At 32.2% G+C, this 19,020-nt stretch overlaps 1 protein-coding gene across 1 annotated transcript; it reads right to left on the bottom strand.

The window, feature by feature from the left end:
- Positions 1–1,428: 1,428 nt before the first annotated feature.
- On the bottom strand, positions 1,429–17,276 carry LOC143073004 (E3 ubiquitin-protein ligase RNF115-like). The gene is made up of 9 exons (XM_076248211.1): positions 17,167–17,276; positions 12,697–12,752; positions 10,003–10,063; positions 9,167–9,402; positions 8,586–8,636; positions 7,216–7,294; positions 5,177–5,270; positions 4,558–4,673; positions 1,429–1,645 (listed from the first exon to the last, which is right to left on the bottom strand). Exons 1-9 carry the CDS (start codon positions 17,248–17,250, stop codon positions 1,502–1,504), a joined length of 921 nt encoding a protein of 306 aa, XP_076104326.1. The 5' UTR covers positions 17,251–17,276; the 3' UTR covers positions 1,429–1,501.
- Between the last annotated feature and the right edge of the window lie 1,744 nt (positions 17,277–19,020).

Raw genomic sequence — 19,020 nt, 5'->3', positions numbered from 1 at the left:
AATTACATTGGTGTCAAATTTAGCTCCGTTAACAGTGGTTTCTCATAATAAGCTATTGTTTTTACAATTTTAGATAAAAAGTAATGCAACAAAGTTTCCTAAACAGCCATGAGCTTACAATACACTGTTCAGTTTCAAATATATTCGTAACTTTGAAAGGCAAAATTTCAAATTAACAAATATACCATTAAATCTAAAAAAATATTTTAATACTAAGAATTTAATTCTTAGCTTTAAAACCTTTATCATTCTGTACCTCTTTTGCTCAGATATTTCTATGTATATCAATACAAACAGAATATCAAACTCTATAAAAATAATTAAAAAAACATTCTCAAAGAAAGTGATTTCAATAAAAATCCTGTGTGATTCCAGAATAATGGGATATCCAATGCACAGCATGAATTCACCCCAGTTAATAAATATGAGCTTCTTGAAAGTAATATTTTTTAAAGGGAAAAACTTGAAATAAATCTTTAATCAGATATGCATTGTACATTTTGTAATAAAGGAATTCAAAACTGCTTTTTTAAGCATTTATGTGAACAAATTTTAATAATTTGTTTTCCTTTGAAGCTTAGAATATATTTATGAAAATGATTGAGACAAGCGTACGTACCAGTGATTATTAAGATTTATGTCCCTCACTCTAGGTCTGCTTTCCTAAAGGTTACAAAAAAAATCTATTTTCTTAGTTCTTACAGATAATACCCAATGGAGCCACTGAAAAAGTTCAACACCTTTTTGGATGAAACATGAAGTTCTATATGTCATAGAATAGTGTCATAAAATCTCTGTGCAGTAGCTGAATCAGGTTGTAGTCTTTCTACCATGCAAAAGAAAATCTGTAAAACTTATAAAAAGATTGACCTTTGACAAAAGTTGTACAGAAAAACTCACGAAAAACCTAGATGTCAACAAGGAGTAACAGTCATACACATGCATACCAAAATACAACCATAAAAAAATCAGAGTCCCTGGCAAGCTTGAACTGTGATTGAACAAAAAATCAGAGTGAATTGAGTCCCTGGCAAGCTTGAACTGTGATTGAACAAAAAATCAGAGTGAATTGAGTCCCTGGCAAGCTTGAAGTGTGATTGAAAAAAATCTGTCTATGTAGCAGAAAACTTTAACATGAAGTTCTCTTCATTGTTTCATTTCAGAAATTAGATGACATAATGTATTTTTGTGTTATTTTTTCAAAAAGGAAAGTACATTTTAAACAAAATTTTGGAAAAATCAAACTGATATAAAGTCAATCACATCACTATTTTTGCCTTACCCTCATGAAATATGCATCAGATGACAAGTTCTTACATGAAACACTGAATAAGAACTCAATATCACCATGCACTATAAACTGTTATGCATGTTAAAGAAATGACTTTTGTTGGCTCGATATGCATCGGCTAAAAATGATATCACATATACTCTGTATAAATTCATTACAAGAACTTGTTTTCATATAAAATAGAACTCTTTGCATATAAAATCACACAATTCACGAATCATCGTCTTCTTCTGTGTTATTATTTTGTGATGTCGCTAAATTACTGTCAAAAATATCTACTGGATTTGGATAATTGTCCTGTAATGAAGAATCTACTCCATTTAAATCTTTTCTACACACTGGACAAGTTCCATGCTGTAAAAGAAATAAAGGGTTCAGTACAGTACAACAATAAGACTTATGCAATATAAGAATAAGGAGATGCGGTATGACTGCTCAGTATACTTTCAATCAGAAACCGTATGATGAGGATGTAATCAACTGAAGGTTTCATTCTTATTTTGTACAGTTACATCACTGTCCCAGGTTAGGGGAGGGTTGGGATCCTGATAACATGTTTAACCACGCCCCATTCTCTATGTATGTGCCTGTCCCAAGTCAGGAGCGTGTAATTCTGTGGTTGTTGTTTGTCTATGTGTTACATATTTGTTTTTCTTCATTTTTTTGTACATTAATAAGGCTGTTATTTTTTCTGTTTGAATTGTTTTACATTGTCATTTCGGGGCCTTTTATAGCTGACTATGCGGTATGGACTTTGCTCATTGTTGAAGGCTGTACAGTGACCTATAGATGTTAATTTATGTGTCCTTTTGGTCTCTTGTAGAGAGTTGTCTCATTGGCAATCATACTTCATCCTCTTTTTTTTTATAATTATGGCCTTTGACAGTGAGCTTTTAATGATTTAATTTTACTTCTAGAAATCAGACAATGAATTTTATTGGCTCTGCATAACTCCTTGGACTTACTATGAACAATTATGTGTCCATAGTACACAGATGCCCCACTAACACTTTCATTTTCTATGATCAGAGGACAGTGAAATTTTGGGTCATATCTTAATTGACATTAAAATTAGAAAGAAGGTATCATAGGGAACATGTGTATTAAATTTCAAGTTGATTGGACTTCAACTTCATCAAAAACTACCTTGAACAAAAACTTTAACCTGAAGCAGATGAACAGACAGAAGAATGGACGCACAGACTAAAAAACATAATGCCCCCATGGAAGGGCATTTAAATCAGCCCTTTGAAAAAAAAGCTGTTAGAAAGATTCCAATAAAGAGATTAGTTACCACTTCTTTAGTATTGCTGGGACACTTCTTCAAAGGAATAATTGATAAGTAATTAAGAATCTAATATGAAATTGACTCTACTTTAATAATTGTATATGCATCAAACAAGCTGACATGATTGTTCTGATCTGACAAAAGTTTAACATTTTTTGTTTGGTTAGGACTTCTAAAACTGGACAAATTTTTTTTTCCCCAATAGTTTCTGTATATAAAATGAACTAGCATGTTAACCAGACAGGCAAACAAGTACCTGACATTGATCATTCTCAAGTTGTCTTACAATTTTTGCTGGTTAGAAAATAATAAATTTAAATAAATTTAGTTTGTCAAAATAATATCAAAATTGGTAAAATTCAAAACGATTATTTTACTAAAAGGGGAGGCACTTTTGATAAATTGTTTGTGGTTGCATATTTATTTAGAATCTTGTAAGAATTTTAAGTAGAATGAAATTTTCTGTTATGGGTGGTTGGGGTAAATAAAAAATTTGTAAGGGTTCTGCTGAATCCAGTGTCTCGCCTACTTTTGCTGTAAATCGCAGGCTCAACAAAAATGAGGAAAAAAATATTTCTCTTGATACTATCTTTTGATTGTAAGAAGCTTCTGTCCAAGTTTGGAAAAAAATCAGGATAGTTTATGAATCTAATATATGTTTTAAAAACTTTAACTGCAGACTGTATGTAATGTTAACTAGAAGAAAAAAACTAAGTCCATTTATAAGTAAAATACAGATACATAGATGCCAACCCCCTTTTGACACAATCAGTAACAAACTATCAAATGTTCCGTATTTTTGAAAAGTTTTCAGTAATCATTCATAAACGTGCATTTACCAATAAAAATTACTGACGAGTGGTTGCAAAGTGATGCACACTAAAATTTGTCATTTAACATGTTGTCTGTAGTATGTATTCCATTCATTAATTGTTCAGATGTTCTCGACTCAAACATTTTTGTTTTGTCAAGGAGAAGTAGAGAAAGGGGGAAAGCTACTTAATAAAATGCAAGTTTGCCTCTTCGGAAGTCAGTTAGTTACCCAACAATAGGTTGATAACTCCCGAGAAACCGGAAGCATTACATTGGCGTTTCCTAAATACTGGACCAGGACGGAAAAGTAATGATAAAAATCCGCGTTTTACAAAATTGAACGTCGATGATTGGGAATCCGTAACTATTCGACTTTGACCGTAATAGGGTAGTTTTTATCGCAAAATCGGAAAAACTACGGAAAAATCGTAATGGTTGGCATCTATGCAGATACACAGGTACAAAATATTAACAAAATTTACTTCTAGATACTAACTTTTGATCATAAGCAAGCTTCTGTCAAAGTTTGGTACAAATTTGAAATAGTATAAGAAAGTTATTAAAATTTTAAAAAATTTAACCACAGAGTGAATGTGTTGTTTCCCTGCAGAAAAAACTAAGTCCATTTATGGATACTATCTTATGATCATAAACAAGCTTCAGTCCAAGTTTGGTAGAAATCCAGTATATTTTAAGGAAGTTATTAAAATTTCAAAAACTTTAACCACAGAGTGAATATTTGTGGACGCCGAAGACAAGGCCGACGGAATGAAGGATCGCTTAGTCTCGCTTTTTCGACTAAAGTCGAAGGCTCGACAAAAAGTGCCTTCTCTTCTAAATAGCAGAAAATTAATATCAAATCTTAAAGGTTATCAACATAATATTACTTAACTGTCAGAATAACAGTCAGTAAACAGAATGACAATCAAAATACCCTCTGATGTTGTGACCCAATTCCAAACACTTAATCCACTTTTATGATTATCCTTCTTTGGTACAAATGTCTTTATTGAAGAAACCATAAGATTAGAAAGGAATTGGAAAAAGTGTATGGCTGGCTTAAATTTTTTGTGGAACCCCATGTTTGGGTAAAATGCTTCAAAGTAACAATTCAAAATTTACAATAAAGGTTTTATAGTTAATCTGGTATGTTGAGAAAACTTACCATTTCTAACCATTTAACTATACAGTCATTATGATAATAGTGATCACAGGGTAACCGTTTTACTTCCTCATCTAAACTAAAATCTTCAAAACATATAGCACAATGTGCACCTTTATCTGAAATGAAAGGAATTTTATATCAACTATTCATCTGAAAGTAACCACAAGATTTCAAAACTTCATGACAATTCCTGTTGCAGGGTCAACACAACGACAAGCAAATTTTTTCTTTTTATTCTTTTGACATCTTCTTGTACCTATAAATCCATATTTGTTTAGAGTGTTAACACATTCAGATAACAATTTTAAAGCTAAAATTAAGATTGATTGACTGTATGATGCTTAGTAACACATTTTCAAGCATATTCAGGAACAAATTACAAAACAAATTCACTTCATCAATGTGCAGAATCTAAAATGTTTGATGGATAAGAAAGAAAACATAAATTTTACTTCTGTAAAAAGGTAAAGTCACATTGGGTAGGGGCAGAATATAAGTCTTACACTCCAGAGAGATTTTTCAGGTGCATTCAGCTGATATATGACTTAAAACTAAGAAACACAAAAAGAGGAGACTTTTAGGTAAATATGTCCTATTCTTTAGGATACAATTAACTTACCTACTAACTTTGGTGTTATTTTAATTGAAGGTAATGAATCTATTTTACTTTTCTCAGCAGGAGCTGGACCAGAACCTTCTAATTGATTCAATAACTGAAAGGAAAACAAATACTGATTAAGAATTCAATCATATAGGCTTTAAGGAAAGACACTTTAAAATCGACTATATAAATCTGTTTCATTAAAATGTGCTTTAATGTATTGTGGTAAACTTATCAATCCTTTAAAAAAACTTATTCTAAAAGGTTACCTATTCAACACTGTAATTAAATGTTAAATTAGTTTTTTTGTGTTTAAAGATTGATTTTGTTCTCAGTAAATTTAAACAATACAAAATATTACACATATGAACTTTCACTGTACTACAATCCGTCGATATTTCTAGTTTGGCATTGTCAAACGTCATGTTTTTCTCATACTGTTAATGATGCCTTTACACTAAATCCATTAGATGTTGGATGTGTACTGATTGATATTTTAGTCTTAAAAACATGATTTTTTTTCATTAGTTGTTATTGGCTTTGAACTGGATGTCATCAACTGCAAGTACTCTCAGATTTGTACTTATCATTCCTTCAATGAGTTACTACAATTTTCAGGTCCTTTTATGAATATTGTTAATAACCATTTAAAATTTGATTTCAAGAATTTATTCTTGCTTCAAGGGACGAACTATTTGAACTTGTTTTTTTATAAACTTATGATGGAGGATAATTCACACATTAAAGGACAAATGATCTGTGTCGGATAAAAATCAACCTTATGCAAGTGTACTTTTACATGTAGCTCTATAAGACTTTCAACAATTTTGGTAGTCAAATTATAACAAACTAATTTTCAAACAGTTACAGACTTCTCCTTGAGATTTTTTTCAACATAGGATCACAAATGTATTGATATTTATAAGAATAAGGTCGATTTTTATCCGACGCAGCCGAAATCATAATTAAGCTGTTTGTAAATTTATTGAGCGTGAAACTTAAAAAAACAATTTTTTTGCTCTTTCCTCAAGGTAGATTAAATTGTATTCTAATATGACGTGCTTCTTTAGCTTTGCAAACAACACCATGATAAAATTGTCCATATATCTATACTTAGCGCAGACTCAGAGATATACATAATAATGGCTGTTACAATATACTTTCCTCGTAAGTCCACATGTTTTGGAACCCTATTTGCAAACCATTTGCCTATTTTATTGTTTTAAAAATTGCAGTTAAAAAAGACAAAATAACTTTTATTCTTATATTTGGATGCATAATAAAAAGAAGTAATGCACAAGAGCTCGGAGAAATCAACAAAATAAAAAAAAAATAAAATTCTGCGAAAGTCTTTTAACATTTTTGACACATTTAAATCATTTCAAAACATGACGTCATACAAATGAAAACGCTACGGTTGAACGTTTTCTGATACATGAACCATCGAAATTCGTATAATATTGTATTAAAATTGATTTGTAAGGTAGGTTTTGTTTTGTTTTCTATTCTATTGCATTTTTCACATATTTACTGATTTCAGCAAGTCAACATGGCGGCTCCATAGTTATGAAATGTCAACTTTGGATTTGACGGTAGCTTACGAGAAAAACATGTAAATTAAAAATGGCAAATGTTGGGTTTGAGAATTTAAAGAATTAAACAGATTTTTTTCTAGCGGTTATTCACGAAACAATCCATGCAAGCTACAGATTTTACGAATGTTGGAGCTTTATCGAACAGGGAGTAAAAAAAGAACAGCCACACATACAGCATACCTATATCGCTTCAGTTTTTTAATGACCGTATTTGTCCTATTAGAATAGAAATAGTTCATGGAAGCCATAGATTGTTGGAAATATACACATGGCCTCGGCCGTGATATTCGTTTATTTTGTCCCTCGCTAACGTTCATGATAGAATTTGAATATCACGGCCCATGTGCAAATTTCCAACAATCTATGGCTTCCATGAATTATTTCTTAATTTATACATGGTCTTATGTTCTTTACATAAATAAATAAAGTATACATTTTTAGAAAATATTAGAATTATTTTACCTGTGTTACAATATTGTCTAGTCCATGGACACCCCAGGCATAATCTCCTGGATTACCATGCATCATGGGTATAAAATTTCTGAAGAATAAAATGTATATCTGTCATTTTAAAATTACAAGTTATTTTGGTTTCAAATGTCCAAATCCAAAGTTTACTAGTCTAAAATATGGTGGCAATAGACAGATTTGCATTAAATATGTACATTTTGTATCAATCTATGGACATAAAAGATAGTGGCTACACATATTTAAATACTGGAATATATCTACATAATTTTCAATTGGTTACCATAGGTAAACAAGAATGTGTCCAAAGTACACGGATGCCCCACTCCCACTATCATTTTCCATGTTCAATGGACCGTGAAATTGGATAAAAAATATAATTAGGCATTAAAATTAGAAAGATAATATCATAGGGAACATTTGTACTAAGTTTCAAGTTGATTGGACTTCAACTTCATCAAAAACTACCTTGACCAAAAACTATAACCTGAAACATGCACTTTCATTTTCTATGTTCAGTGGACCGTGAAATTGGGGTCAAAAGTTTAATTTGGCTTTAAAATTAGAAAGATCATATCATAAGGAACATGTGTACTAAGTTTCAAGTTGATTGGACTTCAACTTCATCAAAAACTACCTTGACCAAAAACTTTAACCTGAAGCGGGACAGACGGACGAACGAACGAACAGACGGACGAACGAACGAACGAACGGACGCACAGACCAGAAAACATAATGCCCCTCTACTATCGTAGGTGGGGCATAAAAAAAAAACTTTCCCCGTGTACGATTTTGTAGGACTTTTGGAAATTTTCTTGGTAAAAACAGACTTTTACAAGATAGAAGCCAGCACACCAGTTTTAGTTACACACTGAAATTACAATTGCTAACTGTCCATAAATGACTAAGGATCTGTGAGATAGAATGTTCCAAGTATTTCCAATTGACTTTTTCAGAAAAAGCTGTTAGAGGATATAAGGCACTTTAATATGAACTATTGGATGATAGTTCAAATGTCTTTTCATTTTGTAAATACTCAGGTTTCTTGTTAATTGTATGGTTTTCGATTGTAAAGAAGATATATTTCCAGTCAACTCCCTCATACATTTTAATAGAAAGTTTTTCAAAGTTGTGAGTTTTCTTTGATATCAAATCTAATTGTTAAATTGACTTTTCATGATTCGTGCAACAAGAAATCTTAGCTTTTAATTAATTTCAATAATCATTGTTTCCGTCTGAAATATTGTTTTTAAAAGGATTATCAGTGACATACTTGACCAGTAATAGGCTACAATATAATGTTGGTAAATAGAGACCTATTTTATGGCATTCACTATTTAAACATTTTAAAATACTAAACTTACAGTGCTGGACCATGGGCATCTGATAATCTGTCTATAAACATTTGTAACAACCTGCAATACAATACGGAGGACTATTTTATTCAGAGTATTTAAAGCATAATACGTTAAACATTTGTAAAGGGTTCAACTGAAATCTGTGTCATGCCTGCAATTGCTACCTCAGTGTAAAAGTGTAATATTGACCGCCAAAAAAACTCTGAAATGTCTCACCTACTTTTCTAAACGCAATAGAATTATTGCGTGAATTATATCTTAGAGAATAAAACAAGTTTATTCATAATATTATATCATCCATGTGAATGAGGTTAAGGTCTCATGAAATCTGCTAGACGACATGTACACCAAATATAGATAACTTATTTGAAGTATCGGAGATACAGACGAGACAAAAAGCTTATAGATCTGCATTTAAGAAAGTTTACAGGAAATTCGCAGAAGCATTTCTAAATAAGAGCTCATATTTATATTGAACAAATTATTGGGGAATATTGCAAGCTCGACAAAAATCTCACCAAAGGCATCAGCCTTATATTGCACTAAAATATCTAACTGAACTGAAACAAGCGTTCTTTTAAAATTACCCTTGAAGATACGGAACTTGTCTAGGGTTCTGTGACTGTTGATTATTTCTTGTTCTAAGTTGTATTCTGGTAAAAGGAACAGGACCATTACGTCTCATTACAGATGGATGATCCGTGTCTGTGTCCTCAGAATCCGATTCTGTCCTGTCTTCAGAATTTGAAGACCTCTGTGGACGATCTTGACTTACACCTGAAACTTGTTGTTGGAAGTTTTCAAGAAAGGCTCTGCCCCATATCTAAAAAAAAAATGTTGATCATTTTAAAGTAATAAAATAGTATTTTAAAAGAGCAGTTTATTATGGGTGAAATCACTTAGTTTATTTCCAAATCACATACACTGTATTTATGTAGAAGATGCTTAAATATAGGTTTCTTTAAAATAGAAACTGTATTTTTATATACTTGTCCTAGTTAAACCAGAGACTTAAACACAGATATTTTCTGTTTTTCCATCATGTGACAGTGTAAAAATAAAAAGACAGCCACACAATCATATTGAGTCAAAGTAGTTCACATTGAAGTTTTTCCTATTAAAATAAGACCAAGTCGACAAATATAATGTGTTTCAAGAAGAAAAACGATTTATGGTAGTCAATTTTTGTAGTGGTACTGTGTATAGCAATATACGACATGTACTTATCCTGAATATGGTTGACAGTTTATCCAACATCAAGCAATCTGTAGGTCATGAAAAATTAGAGAGTGTTAATCTACATGCTACATGTTAATTTTCGTGTCATTTGGTCTCTTGTGAATAATTGTTTCATAGACAATCACATCACATCTCATTTTTGATACATATACATGTATGAACCCTCTTTTAAGAATAAACTTGCCTCTGCAAAATTTGATGCCGGATCAATTATTTCTTGTGGAGAACTATTATTTGGTGACTCTCTGAAAGACATATGAATTATTTTGTTAATGAATAACACAAAGAAAATAACTTTGAGATAAAATTTAACTTTAACTTGAAAAGTATCAGGTTAACCAAGCAAGACAGACGTGTAAAGTGGAACACCTAAAAAAAAAAAATATTCTTCAAATATTGTTGACAATATTGTTTAGATTCAGCATATCAAAGAAGCCCAAGTATTCAATTTTTGTTAAAATCAAGTTAAATTTAATTTTGACCCTTTGGACCTTAATGTAGACCAATTTGAAAACAGGACCAAAAATTAAGAATCTGAATACACGGTTAGACAATATTGCCTATACATGTACATGTAGTATTGGAGAAACAAACTTAACCAGGAAAACTTAACATTGGCCAACCACCATGAAATACAGGTCAAAGTTAGTTGAACCCTGCAAGACAGATACCTTTAAATCAATCCATACACAAACTATAGTAGACTTACTGCTTACAGTATCTACGAAGACCTTATCCCATGATTAATTCCTGTGATTATTATGAAGTGAATTTCTAAAGTAATTATTTTTTGATAACTGATAATCAATGTTCATGTTCTCTCAGGTTACCTTTGTTTGATTATTGTTAATATTCATTGAAACCATTACCAGAATTTATATATTATAACCAGGGTTTAAGCTAGGATTTTGAGGGCTTTAGTCACTTTTGCGCACTATTAAAATCAACCTCTTTTTTGTGTAACAGCAAGGGACCAAGGATGTATATTACTAGCTTGAAGTTTGACTTTGTCAGATTTTAAAGGACTTATAGGCATGATTGGGAGTCAGTATTGTATGATTTGACTCTATTGGACTATTGGCCCTTATTTTGAAAGATTTTGACATGGGGTCCAGAAACTTTGTTCACAATTTCTCTTCAGTTTGTTCCAGGGGACATCGAATTCCTGATCAACAAAAGTTGGATTCATTTTTTTCAAACAAGGAATCACAGCAGAAATCAACTTGCAATGATTACCTCGCTGAATAATCATTGTCCTTAAAAACGTCTAAATCCATATATGGAAATCATTTCTATTAAGTTGGGGCTGTATAAAATCCTTTTAGGAACGATTATAATGACTGAAAGGAGGTTGTAAACAAATCAAGAATAGATCACGTTTACTACTTTCGGTTTTGAAATGAAACGGAAACGGGAAGTAACACGTGGATAATAAATTCAAAACGAGTCCGGATTCATCATGAAATTTTAATTTTTATACGACCCCAAAAATTTTTTGGGATCGTATAATGGTATGATGTCGTCGTCATTGTCTGCGTCATCCGAAGACACATTGGTTTCCGGATATATCTTTATAATTTTTTTTTAAAAGGTTCAATACCACAAAAGGAAGGTTGGGATCAATTTTCATGGTCCCAACCATTTAGGAATTAGGGGCCCAAAAGGGGGCCCAAAATAAGCATTTTTCTAGTTTCAGGATAATAACATGTGTTCAAGTATTTCAATTGCTCTGAAATTATACCACAATGTTTTAAACCACAAGTAGAAGGTTTGGATTCATTTTCGTGGTTATGGGGCCAAAGTTTAGGAATTAAGGGCCAAAATGGGGCCAAAACAAGCATTTTTCTAGTTTCCAGACAATAACTTGTGTGTAATTGTATAGATCTCTCTGAATTTGTACCAAAACGTACCATATAACAAAGGGGAGGCTGGGATTAAGTTTTGGGTTAATTGCCCAAACTATATAGGAATTAGGGGCCTAAAAAGGACCAAAAAGAAGCATGTTTCTAGTTTCCAAACAATCATGACAATAACTTGTGTCTAAGTGTATGGATCTCTCTGAATTTGTACTAAAAGGTTCAATACTACAAAAGAAGGCATGGGATTGATTAAGGGTTATTGCTCCAAGGGGGGTTTCAAAATGTTGGGGGGGGGGGGGGATTTTTTGTTTACCATTTTTTTAAGGGATTCCTTTTTTTTCAAAATTTTTCAAATTTCAAATTTTGAAAAGTTTCAAGAAGAAATCTTCAATTGCACAGTATTGAGCAATAGATTTGTTAGATCTTTGACCACATTAATTTTGTGATTTAAACCCATATTATGTAAAAAAAAAATTGATCACAATCCAAATTCAGACAGTATCAAGCTTGAATATTATGAGCAAATTTGCCCCAACTGTTCAGGGTTCGACCACTGGGGTCGTATAAAGCTGAGCCCTGCAGAGCACCTGGTTCGATTTAAGATCCTTAAATCACAACTTGTAACACCTGTTGAAAATGTTAATTAAGTGGGATCATAAACTTGTCAAAAACATGAAAACAGGTAGATTTATAGTATTTTGATGCGAAAATATTTTACACTTTCATAATTTAAGTGACGAAATTGATTTGAAATACTTTCATCAATGTGAAAACCCTTTCGTACTTACGAAAATGACAAGCGCTAGCAAAATCACTGATTATAACATAAATATACAGAGTATACTTACGAGCCAATACCTTTTAATTTGTGTTATTTGTGAGCTGTCTGGTCAATATATACATGTATACATGTATGTAACCCTTTCTTCTTTTAAAATACTCATTTGGCAATATGACTTAAGAACATATAAATGTATGAAACTTATGTTCAAGGTCAAATTATAAATTACACTACATACTCTGATTCTGTTATTTCTTCAATGAATCCATTCTCACATTTAGGACATGTATAATCCTACAAAAAAGAAAAAAAGTATTTAAAATTAAAAAAATCCTACACTGACATTCACAGACATGTACACAGTACATACAGTCTGTGAACAAATGCAATCTTTATTACTCCTGCAAAACAGCATCAAATCATAATGACAATAAAATTGAGAATGGAAATAGGGAATATTGTTGTTTTTTGCAATATTCATGGTCAACTCTTTATTTTGACTTGCCATTCCAGTAATTAATAAAATAGTTAAATAGCTACATGTACATGTATTTTAAACACAAAAAGTCTTTGGCATTATGGAAATATGCTTCAATTGGTTAATAAAGAGCTGCACCAGCGCTTTTTAATACAAACAAGTTCCATTACTCCTGAGTCCTCAATGTCATATATGAACATATATGAGAAGTTTATAAAAAACTAAAGGGAGCTTATTTTAATAGATACATGTATAAGCCATTCAAAGTCTCATTAAAACTGCTTACAGCATTTTAGAGTTAAATATTGTCCGAAAACTACAAAATCAACTTTTTTAGGAGTAAAATCTCATAACTCAGAAACAAAGGGAACTTATGTTAACATATAAACAATTCCCCAAAGTTTCATGAAAATAGGTTAAAGCAATTTAGAGTTATTTGTACATGTTGACGAAGGAGGGACAGATGCCAGATGGACAACAGCATACATGATCATTGTACTATAATATCTCACGTAAACAGGCATTTCAAAACGGTCAAGGTCCCATAACAACTACAAACATTGTCTAATTATTATATATGTATATAGTGCCACATATTTGAGGGAAAATTTGTGGACATACACAACGTACATTCTAAGAAATTTAGCTTTCATCAGTTGTTATTACATGTATGATACACTAAGGAAAAATGGTTGAATGAAGTGTGATACAATGTAACTCATAAAAATATTGTCATACAATGTACATTTGTATATGTAACAACCATGACAACATGACACTTATGTATGGCCAACTACACATACTAATTCTAATTAAAAAATCCAACAACAACTTTAACCTTCTAGTAAACATGGTACATGGTCGAAAATTAAATGGTGTTATGCTTCAATAGGTCAAATAAGACTATAAAATATTTAAACCTTCTGGTAAACGGTCTAAAATAAGTACAGAACCAGTACTGAGTAGTACATGTATTTTCAAGCTGGCATTATGCTACAATTGGCCAAAATTACACTTGTCATTCTTATAGCTCTTAAAACCTTAAACACAAATTCAATCAATGGCAATAAAGTATGGCTATTCTGGGCAACTTCATATATAATGAATATCAATTAATGTATAACAAAGTATGAAAGCTATTAGGCAAACCCTCTCAATGTAACAATGTTCACAATGTGTTGTAAAGATAGAGTTCTGAGGATGACAAATAGCACATGTATCGTACATATATATGCACATTCGATTTGTGATACTCTGCCAGAGAAAAAAAGAACATATATAAAGTATCATTTGAATTGCAGAAGATGAGTGTCCTAAATTTTGTTGCTATTTGAAATTTCTATGAGTTTACACTGAAATACATGTACATTGTTGGTCATTTCTCAGAGTAATCATGATATATTTAACTGACTAACAATGACTAAGGCCAAATAAAAATATATGTGTGGTTCCAGTAGCCCTACCGTCCCTACTCAGGGGTTGACACTAACTTTTGTAGGTAATAGCCCGCAGGGCTAGTAAAAATTATATTCAACTAGCCCTGTTCTGTGTCAGGTAGCCCGGTGAGTGGGCCATTGGCCCACGAGTGAGAAGCCGCAGGCCCGCGAACTTGCCCCCAGATTTTTTTTAAAATTTAGATGCAAAATGCTGCATTCTGAGGCCTTTAAAGAAGATGTTTTCAGTCTGAAAAACAACTATTTCATACTTGTTTATATCTTCATAAAAAAAAAAAAAAAATTAAAAAAAAATGAACACCAAAGAAATCTAACGGCACGAATTTGTTTGTCAGATGAATTGTGAACTATAGTTCAAGAAGACACAATTTCATGGGACACTTTTTTTGCTTACAAAAAACTCATCAACTAAAATAATCAAATTAAAAAAAAAACAATGTTTTTGTTTAATTTTATTTCCATGTATAAATAAGTTGACTTGTCCCCTATTTTACTTTTGGTTTCTGATGCTGAGTCTTCATGTTCCAATTGCAACTGATTTGTCTCATGACGAGTTTTAACCCTGTTCTCGTTAATGCATTATGACATGCATACATCCCGGTACGTGCAATGGACGCTTTCTGATACCAATGGCTTAGTCTTGTTATCATCAACACCCCTCAGCCCTCAAAATGAAGCTAATCACATTTAATATTATTACTGGAAATTTACTTTCGTTTCAGTCCATTGCAACTGTAATGATAAATCCCGAGCAATACGAAAAGAATTAGGACGACATGACAAACGCTAATTCGATAAAGACAGAGAAGATCGAAAAGTTTTCATCACCATGTGTACTTTTGGAGTAAAGGAAAAATTCAACAGGGAACCTTTCAACGTTCTATTTTAAGAACGAAATGACATTTCCAATTTAAACTATTTACGCGACGACTATGTAATAGATAAGGCTAACTATGCACACGATTTATCATGATCTCTGATGTGATTAATAATAAAATATAATAAAACCAAAATGTATATGCAGTATAATTAATGTTTATTTCAAAACTGGTTATCTTGAAACGTGGTGCATTCTTACTTTATGGGCCGAGTAATCTTAGACTGAGTTGACTGTATATAGCGACTGGTTTACGGTAGAAATTTTACCCTCCAGTATCTGTATCTGTATGTAAATAAAGAGGTCGTAGAACCAGTGTAGACAATATATTCGACGAAGTTGTCAGATATGACCGGCATTTGGACTGTACTTTGCCGAAAGTACAACAGATTGATGTTCAATGACAAATAAATTTACTAGCCCCTTGGGCTACCGCGCCACGGACATTTACTAGCCCGACACAAAAGTTACTAGTCTTGGGCTAGCGTTAGTGTCGAACCCTGCTACTTTTTTGGCCTAAAAATAGCCTACCCTAAAGATTTTATTGTCATTTTTCATTAAGCACTGTTAAAGTCAGAATGTTGCTCCCATAGACTCAATGTAAAAAAAAACCATAAAATAAAAAAAAATCCCTACCTACATGTACCTACCTAACCTAACTTTTTTTCAGATGTAACTGGAACCACACATACTTTTTTATTTGGCCTAATGAGATTCCTATAAACTGATTCATGGTTATTTGTTCAGACCTTTAATATCAGCTGTTTATTCAATGTATGTAGGTAACATTAAACATTCTTATTTGGACATTGGAATTGTTTGAGTGAATGAAGTTTGAGCTATAGGTTAACTCTAAAACATCCTTATGTCTGTACAGCATTCTTATGGAAAGATCAGAAATCAATATTTCTCAATATTCAATATTAAAATATTGAATAAATATTGAATGATTCACAAGGATTCTTTGAAACTATTTAAAAAGAAGTAGGTGATCAACCTGTCGGTTAGAATTGTAACTTATTTCATCATTACTTTTGGATATTTCTGGAAACATTATGCACCATGATCAAGAAGCCCACAAAATGAAAAAATAATAAATGCAAACATTTCAAGTTGTCAGAGAAGATTATTTGACAAAACTTGGTCTCAAAGAGTAGAAAATTTGGCCTTCTTTTACTTTAGGGGTCCCAACCCTTATAGAGCATTTCTAAACTATCCTAAACCTTAAATCTTACCCTAACCCATACTTTACTACAACACTAGCCCTAACCATAAAATATTACCCTAACATAAAACATCCCCTAACCTAACCATTACCATGAATGAACCCTACTTCTAAAGTATAGGGACCCTTAAAGTAAAAGAAGACCGAAAATTCAATGCCAATTGTCAATGGCTCTCAAAGTCAAAGTCCTGCCCAAAACAAATTTTGGCTCTGGCCTTGTTAGAAGGGGTCACAGCAAACAGACCCAGCAAACTTCAATAGCCATTTCGAGATGTCATAATTATTTGGACAAGTCATATGACTCACAAGCATGAGGACAAAAATGTAAACAGTGATGGTATGACAATAGCCTCATTGAATAGGCTAATAGGCCTGGGGTGAGAAGGACACTTTTTTTCAAAGATCAGCTTCTCTGATGACGGTAATCTAAAACAAAATGAAATGCCGTTTTCTACAATAAATTAAAATCTAAATTGGTATTTAAGGAGTCTGCTACTTTAAAACATGCATGTGGGGAAAAAATCTGGCAACTGGCGTTGTGTTTACAAATTATAATAGTGCCCAAATAACATGGGTAAACAGCGACTGGTTCTTTTATGGAATTTGGGGCTTTCGGTTGAGTGTAAACTGACACAACATGATAACAATCTTCTATAATTTATAAATTTTCTAACTGGTAATTTGGGGTTTATTTCTTCAGAGCACGAATGGCAATAAAACTTGGAAACTGGCAGAGTGTTTACAGCAGCTTCAGCCATTTCTCTTCCCAGTATGACGTCATATAGTCTTGATCAATAAAATGTTTGAGAGAAGTAAATCTAATAACCAACTTTTAACAACATAAAGACAACCAGTCTAATGGGCGTTAATTGTTGGGACAATTTATTTCTCTGGTTGATATGTAGTTACCGTAAAACGCTATCACCATTTATCTTTTGAAATTGGATTTCCAATTGGGCTATATCTTCTGTGACATGTATTTATTATATATATATGATATAGATTCGTGTATAGGTCCAACGTAGTCCTATAACATATGACTTCGTATTCCTATTCAATTTTTAACGTTTTATAGTGATATTTTCATTTTTTATTTTTTTTGAGTGACGCATTGATAGTAAAAAAAATATATCAGAACAGTAAATAAAAATAGTAAATAATGCCCCCGAGGTCATATGTTATAGGACTAAGGTCCAACGTATGCGGCATCAAATAATTGACTTTCCGTGTTATTTAGAATTCAATCAGACGTCGCAATTGTCATTGTACAAAATCGTATGACCAGATACATATAATACATGAGTATATTTTTCCGTATTATATGTCTCTGATATGGGCGTACGAAACATACGATCTGACCATACCGTCTATTTCAGTTACTGATCATGATGTAAAACTGTTATCAATGGTCCTTCAGATAATAAATTCCTACTGTAAATGACTTATAAAGATAGTTATGTTTTAAAACTAATATTGACTTTGATATCTGGACTTACGGGAAATCGGGATTCATTACAATTAAAATCAAACCTTCTTCTGAGATCATCTGAAATATGAAAATGGTAGAGTTGTCTCTCTTTGTACACAACTAGCTGGATATATGACCAGCATCTAGCAGGTAAGTAAGTAAGTAAGTAAGTTAGTAAATTTTTTTAGATTCGGACATGATATGTACAATTCAACAAAGTAAACATGAGCTATGTAGAGCTCTTAACGGACTTGATATTTAAAAACAAATAACAAATTATAAGCACATTGGGCCATTCCAGTTAATTTCTGACAGGTGGGGATGGATGGGGAGATTTTTTTCATACCTATCAGAAAAAAACATCATGAAAAACTATCTATCAGATCTATCAGATGTAGAGTTTCTGTTCATATTGTGTTCATGGGAAAAAATGACCTATCAGAATTTTTTTCTGCAAGGATTGTACCCATCAGAATTTTAAATACAATACCAGATAATGCATGGTACGAAACTGTTTTCATTTCAAAGCACCCCTAAGATCTGAAATAGGTATTTTTTGTAACCCCTAAGATGTAATTATTTTTAATTATTTACTGCTACAAGACCCTCAGAAATTTTTGCGTATAAGTGTACGTGTCAGATGAAAAAACCTAAAATTTCACCCCTAAGATGTATAAATTTTACACCCCTCAGAGAGGACCATCCATCCCCCTTTAGCAGATATTAACTGGAATGGCCCATTTGACAAACTACACATACAAATAAAACACATGCATAATATAATAGCTAAGCAACAATGCATAAATCAATGCAAGCAAGCTAAAAAGAAATGAAAAGCACATTTTGATTTAACTGGCACAAACACAAAATCTCAGCAAATAAATAAAACAAAAGCAAACAAGAAACAATAAACAGAACATAGGGCAAGAAGATTCCAGCTCTGAGACAGCAAAGTTATTGCCTACATGAGCTACAGAAGTAGTTTTCTGAAGAACACCATGTTGACATAAAATGTTTGAACTGTTCCAAGGTTGAGAGGCTCCGTACATGGTTAGGCAGG

The sequence above is a fragment of the Mytilus galloprovincialis genome, chromosome 4 (assembly GCF_965363235.1).
Source record: "Mytilus galloprovincialis chromosome 4, xbMytGall1.hap1.1, whole genome shotgun sequence".
Classification (NCBI taxonomy): domain Eukaryota; kingdom Metazoa; phylum Mollusca; class Bivalvia; order Mytilida; family Mytilidae; genus Mytilus; species Mytilus galloprovincialis.
This window is presented reverse-complemented; position numbering and strand designations above follow the sequence as displayed.

Coding starts and splice junctions, on each gene's coding strand:
- LOC143073004 (XM_076248211.1), bottom strand. CDS start 17,250: ATGGCTGAAGCTGCTGTAAACACTCTGCCAGTTTCCAAGTTTTATTGC. Junction 12,753..17,166: donor AAATAAACCCCAAATTACCA/GTTAGAAAATTT, acceptor TCTTTTTTGTAG/GATTATACATGTCCTAAATG. Junction 1,646..4,557: donor TAGTTAAATGGTTAGAAATG/GTAAGTTTTCTC, acceptor TTTCTTTTACAG/CATGGAACTTGTCCAGTGTG.